Here is a 5,000-nt window from a genome sequence, read left to right on the forward strand (position 1 = left end):
GACTATGTGAATAGTAAACTAGGGAGAGTAGCTCATGGCTCAGTTATATCATACCAACAACGTCAGAACACAACCAATAATCCAAAAATTCACATTAATGTTGAGGGGCCACAGGAGCCACTGCCTTTTGGTGTACCATTGCTTAAAAACAATTATACATTTGTGCCTACTTTGGCAGAACTTAACTTTGCTGAAGGGCTTAGTGTCTCACAAGCACAATCCTGTTTATATGAGGAAGAAACAAGGGAGCAGTCTGACACTCAGAAGTGGCATGATCTGAGGGCACAGAGGCTATCTTCGAGTAAATTTAAAGATGTTTGTGCCCGAAGGGCTGACTTTGAATCACTGGCAGTAAGGCAACTAAAGAAGACTGTGCAAACTGCAGCCATGAGGCATGGTATAAATACAGAAGAAGAGGCAGCGTCTGCATATGCTGACAGTGGAGATTGCAATGTTTTCCCTGCCGGGATTGTTATCAACCCATCATGTCCACATCTGGCTGCCTCTCCAGATCGAAGGGTCTATGATCCCTCTGAAAACAATCCCTGGGGGCTGCTGGAAATCAAGTGCCCTATTACGGATTCAATCTCGCAGCTGAAATATCTGAAATGTGTAAATGGGGTTTATAAACTTCGAAAAACACATAGCTATTACTACCAAATCATGGGACAGATGATGTTGACAGGTTGTGAATGGGTAGATTTTTATGTTTATTGTAAATCTGACTTTCATTTAGAAAGAGTGAGGTTTGATGCAGAATTTTGTTCAGAGATGAAGATGAAATTAGACAAATTTTATTTTGAATACCTCCTCCCTGAACTGTAAAAAAAAAATGGGGGCATAGCCTGCTTTGTGAAGCATAGTTAAAAAAATCTGTATGACTAAGCCTAATGTTTTGATAAGTGCTTGAAATAGGATGTATGCTGCAGCAGCAGAGACAAATAATTTATGAAAGGATTTAAGATTTTTGGACTAAGTACATGTAACCAACTCATGTGAGCTGTATAGAGAATGTGATTTCGAACCTCCCTTACAAGGGGGCACCACCTCTATCCTAAAATCTTCTTGTGGGGGGGGGGGGGTAAGGAAATGTAATGGAACTACACAATACTAACAGGCAAGTTATAGTTTCAATATAGTGGCCCTCTAAAGTTTGTGAGAAGGCAGCAAATTGTCCATATTTGGTTTACTGAACCAGCCAACGAAAGTGGCAAAACTTTTTCAAAAATTTGGTATTCTTTGATTCGTCTGATTGCTCGCTCGACGTGAATACGGAGGCGGGCAATTTGTTGTGTTTCTGTTACTTCTTTTGAGGTGAACTGCAAAGACTTTGTCTTAGACAGGAAAGGAGGGATTGTCAATGTAGCTTTCAGGGGTTGTAATAAATCTTGAATCAGAAAACCCTTATCTGCCATGACCTCGTTTCCTTCTTCGATAAGTGACAAAATTCCACTACGCCTTGTTATCTCTTTGTCTGATATACTTCCCTGATATAAAGAACTTACAAATGTTACTGCACCATGAGGAGCTATTCCCACGAGGCATTTAAGGGTGGTATGCGACTTGTATGCAGAGTAAAATTCTGAGTTCAGAACCTTAGAGCTAGGCCTTTGGACTTTGATCTCAGTGCAGTCTAGGATAACCCTTGTTTTAGGGTATGTGGTTTTGAAGCACTGAGGCATACTATTTTTTGTCTGAGCAGTTGTGGACCAAATTGGCACTTGGCCAAGCATTGTATACAGAAAATTTGCTCAAGTTAAAATGATTCTGCTGACAGTACTTGTGCTAATATTGAATCTTACTCCTAAGTCTGTCTCCAGCAATCCCAACCTTAGTCTGATCATAAATAAAAACAGTTGGTCATAGAGTGACAATGCAAAATTGCCACTGCTGCGCCTCCGCTTGTAGTTTTCTTTGCCTCGTTCACGCTGAATCTGGGACCGTTTTATCATGGTTTTAGCATAAGGTTCAACCCAGCTATAAAAGCTATCAAATCGTTCCTTTGATACAAAGCCTGTGTAAAATGTCAGCAATTCAGAATCTTTGGAAATGTTTTCAGCTCCAAACCTGGTCCCTTTTAGATCTTCCACCTGTTGCTCTAAATCACTGATTTGTGCTTTAAGGATTTCAATTTGTTCCACTGCACTCAATTCGGCGGGTTCTATGTTTTCGTTTTCCGGTTCGTCTGTAGCCATTTCTTCCATTTGCTCATCACTAGCACTGGCTCCCTGGCCTCCTGATCCAGTCTCCCCTTCCTCCATTTTGACATCCTGCTGGAATGAATCGACAAAAGATTGTCGTCGCTCCTCTTGTTCTTGCTGTTCTGCCATAGTTTTTAACTCTTGTAGTTTATTTTGTGGGCGGTCTTGGCTGGACTTTGTCCACTGAAACTGCGAAGGCACAACTCCTGGTTTCAGACGTATAAGCCCTGTTATAGTTTTAAACATATCGCTTGGCTTGAAGTGAGCAGAACACACTAGAGTAGAGCCTTTCTTGATCTAGGAAACGAGTTTAACACTCTGAATTAAATCGCTGATAACAAGGGAGAATCTCATGGAATATTAATAATCATATTCGAGTCAATGAAAACAAACAAACCGGTGCCATGTGCGTTTGACAGTTTCAGCCAAAATCGACCAAAATCTAATGTAATGAGTCTATAGTTCCTCTGGATATGAATCGAGTACGCAATTCACGTGTAAGAAGCAAGTAAGACGGGAACTAACTGAGTCTTAAATCGAAAAACTTCCCGAACATATATATCAAAAGTGCACACGTGCGTTTGACAGCTCGCTGTAGTCACGACTCGACACTCACCTGAAAAAGCGTCCCTTCATCTCGCTTTATCGCGGCAATCCACTTCGATCTCTGTGAAGAATTTTTAGGAAAGTTGAAAAACGACAAATTCTGACCACTTTCGTTTCGTTTGTCGTTCGTACAGTAATTTACACAGCAATGATCGTGAGCCATATTTGCGAGTTATTTCCACTCAAACTCCATGTAACGCAACCCTCCAAATGACCGCATGCCCGTCCACCCTCGTTTTGGTGCGGCACTCGATCCAAGATGGCGGTGCGTGATATCGGTGTATTGCCGATGATGAGTGGCTTGTCTCTTGTTCGGTCTATTTTAATCCAGACAGACTCATTTGCATTCATGAGGTCTTCTTGCTCGATAAAATTTAAACTTTCGCGGCAATAAATTGCTGAGTTAATTCAGTGGAGAAGAGAGTTAATTTAGTGCAAAGAAAGAAACTAACCAGACATTCTGATTGGTCAGAGTGATTGGTCAATGTCATTGTCAAGGTCAATGTCAAGGTCAATGTCACTTGCAGGGTTTGAATAAATTATTTTTGCACGTGATGTGCGCGCTTTTCTTCTGCGTGGTTATGAGAAGCTACCTCGTATTTTTTCATGTATATTATTAATAGATAATCGCATGATTTTCTCTTGCAATTTGTAATAAATAAGCACTTGTAAATGTTTTCAAAGACCACAAATTGCACTCGCCCTACGGGCTCATGTAATTTTGTTAGTCTTTGAAAAAATTTACTCTTGCTTATTTTTTCCAAATTGCACTCGAAATCATGTGATTACCTATACGAAGTTTCCATCAGGTCGCTCCAAAGAAGACGAGATATGAACATTTTTCGACATTTCAGCAGATTTCCTCGCATTCTGAAGTAAAAACAACCAAAAAAGAGAGAGGAAAACCTTGATTGAATGCTCATAAACACTGAGAGTGAGAGTATAAATCGCAACTTGTCAGCGGTAGTACTACATGTAAAATCCACCACTCGCGCGAAAACTATCGCGAAGTGGAGATTTTGAACAACTCAGTATCCCCGCATTACAGCAAATGGAATAGGGATTTTATGACAGTCATTTTCCACAAATTTAGCTTTATTCAGGGAATCTTTTACATGCTTGAACAATACTTTGGCTTTGAGCCTTGAGATTTCTTTTTCTTGATAATAAAATGCTACAGTAAGCGTCTACAAAATTACAAAGGTTCTTTTTTCGGTGTCGCATGGACTGAGGAGTACACATTGTCTCTGATGAATCAACGAGCGCAATATTTTCAATTATTAGCTTGATGGAGGGTCGTGTAGGGGGTACCAAATCCCAGTTCCCAGCCTAAATTTGGCCCAAATCCCAGTTCCCAGCCTAAATTTGGCCCAAATCCCAGTTCCCAGGCTATTTTTTGTCAAAATCCAAGTTACCAAATCTAACATCCCATTACTAATGATTATTTGCAAAATCGTGTGCATAATAAATTAAAAGCACTGATTGACGCTGTTTGGATGCACGTACCTTCACCTGGACTAAAGAAAATCTCTCATTCTGCAGGTGAACACTCTTTCTCTTCCAGCCCTTGTTGACATAACCATATGAAAACCAATTCTATCATCTGCACAATCCTCATCTGACTTACTTTCTCCGCTTTCACTGCTGCTGTAGTCGTCATGTTGATCGGTGCAGGTGATAACCTCCACAGGATGTTCGTCTGTCTCACTTTCTTGACTTTCATCCGGTACTGAGCTTTGTGCATGAGGAAATACAAACTACAAATCTAGTGGATTAAGCGATTTCTGTGTTTCGTACAGATTCAAAGGCAGTGTAACAGTTCTGTCCATAGTATTGTCTTATTGCACATTGCGCTGCCTTACATACTTGCCGAATCGTTTTGCGCACAATCTCATTTCTGCTTCTTCGTTTCTGGATAATCTTTCTCCAACTGGTTTGGGCATTTCAACACTTACCAAATGGCCAGCAGCAGAAGGTTCAATAAGGTAGTATGAGCTGGGATGTGTGTAGTAATGTGCAGACCATGGTGTCACTCTTTTTACTCCTTCTTCAACGGATGAACCAAAAATCTGTGCGTATTCGTAGAGAGTAAATGTTTCCTTCTTAAAATGAGTGACGGCATGCTGGTTCTCGACATTCAATGTCAGCAGTGATTCCAAGTTCAAGTTTACCTCGAAACCTGGATAGGAAGAC

General features: G+C 40.7%; 2 protein-coding genes and 2 pseudogenes across 6 annotated transcripts in view; 2 read left to right on the forward strand and 2 right to left on the reverse strand.

The window, feature by feature from the left end:
- LOC148718770 (uncharacterized) overlaps nt 1–1,407 on the forward strand; it is a 2,468-nt gene extending 1,061 nt beyond the window's left edge. Inside the window, exon 3 of the mRNA XM_088740549.1 lies at nt 1–1,407. This exon is cut by the window's left edge and continues 420 nt beyond it. Within this exon, the coding sequence (XP_088596675.1) occupies nt 1–825 (825 nt within the window). The 3' untranslated portion in view covers nt 826–1,407.
- The window catches only part of LOC111333221 (meiosis-specific protein MEI4), an 86,786-nt gene that overhangs the window by 70,406 nt on the left and 11,380 nt on the right, over nt 1–5,000 (forward strand). The window lies entirely within an intron of this gene.
- LOC148718771 (uncharacterized) lies at nt 1,684–3,089 on the reverse strand (annotated as a pseudogene). The gene is made up of 2 exons (XR_015993807.1): nt 2,818–3,089; nt 1,684–2,498 (listed from the first exon to the last, which is right to left on the reverse strand). The product of XR_015993807.1 is annotated as an uncharacterized LOC148718771 (transcript).
- Nucleotides 4,325–5,000, reverse strand: part of LOC148718772 (uncharacterized) — a 2,376-nt pseudogene continuing 1,700 nt past the window's right edge.

The sequence above is a fragment of the Stylophora pistillata genome, chromosome 12, assembly GCF_964205215.1.
Source record: "Stylophora pistillata chromosome 12, jaStyPist1.2, whole genome shotgun sequence".
NCBI lineage: Eukaryota > Metazoa > Cnidaria > Anthozoa > Scleractinia > Pocilloporidae > Stylophora > Stylophora pistillata.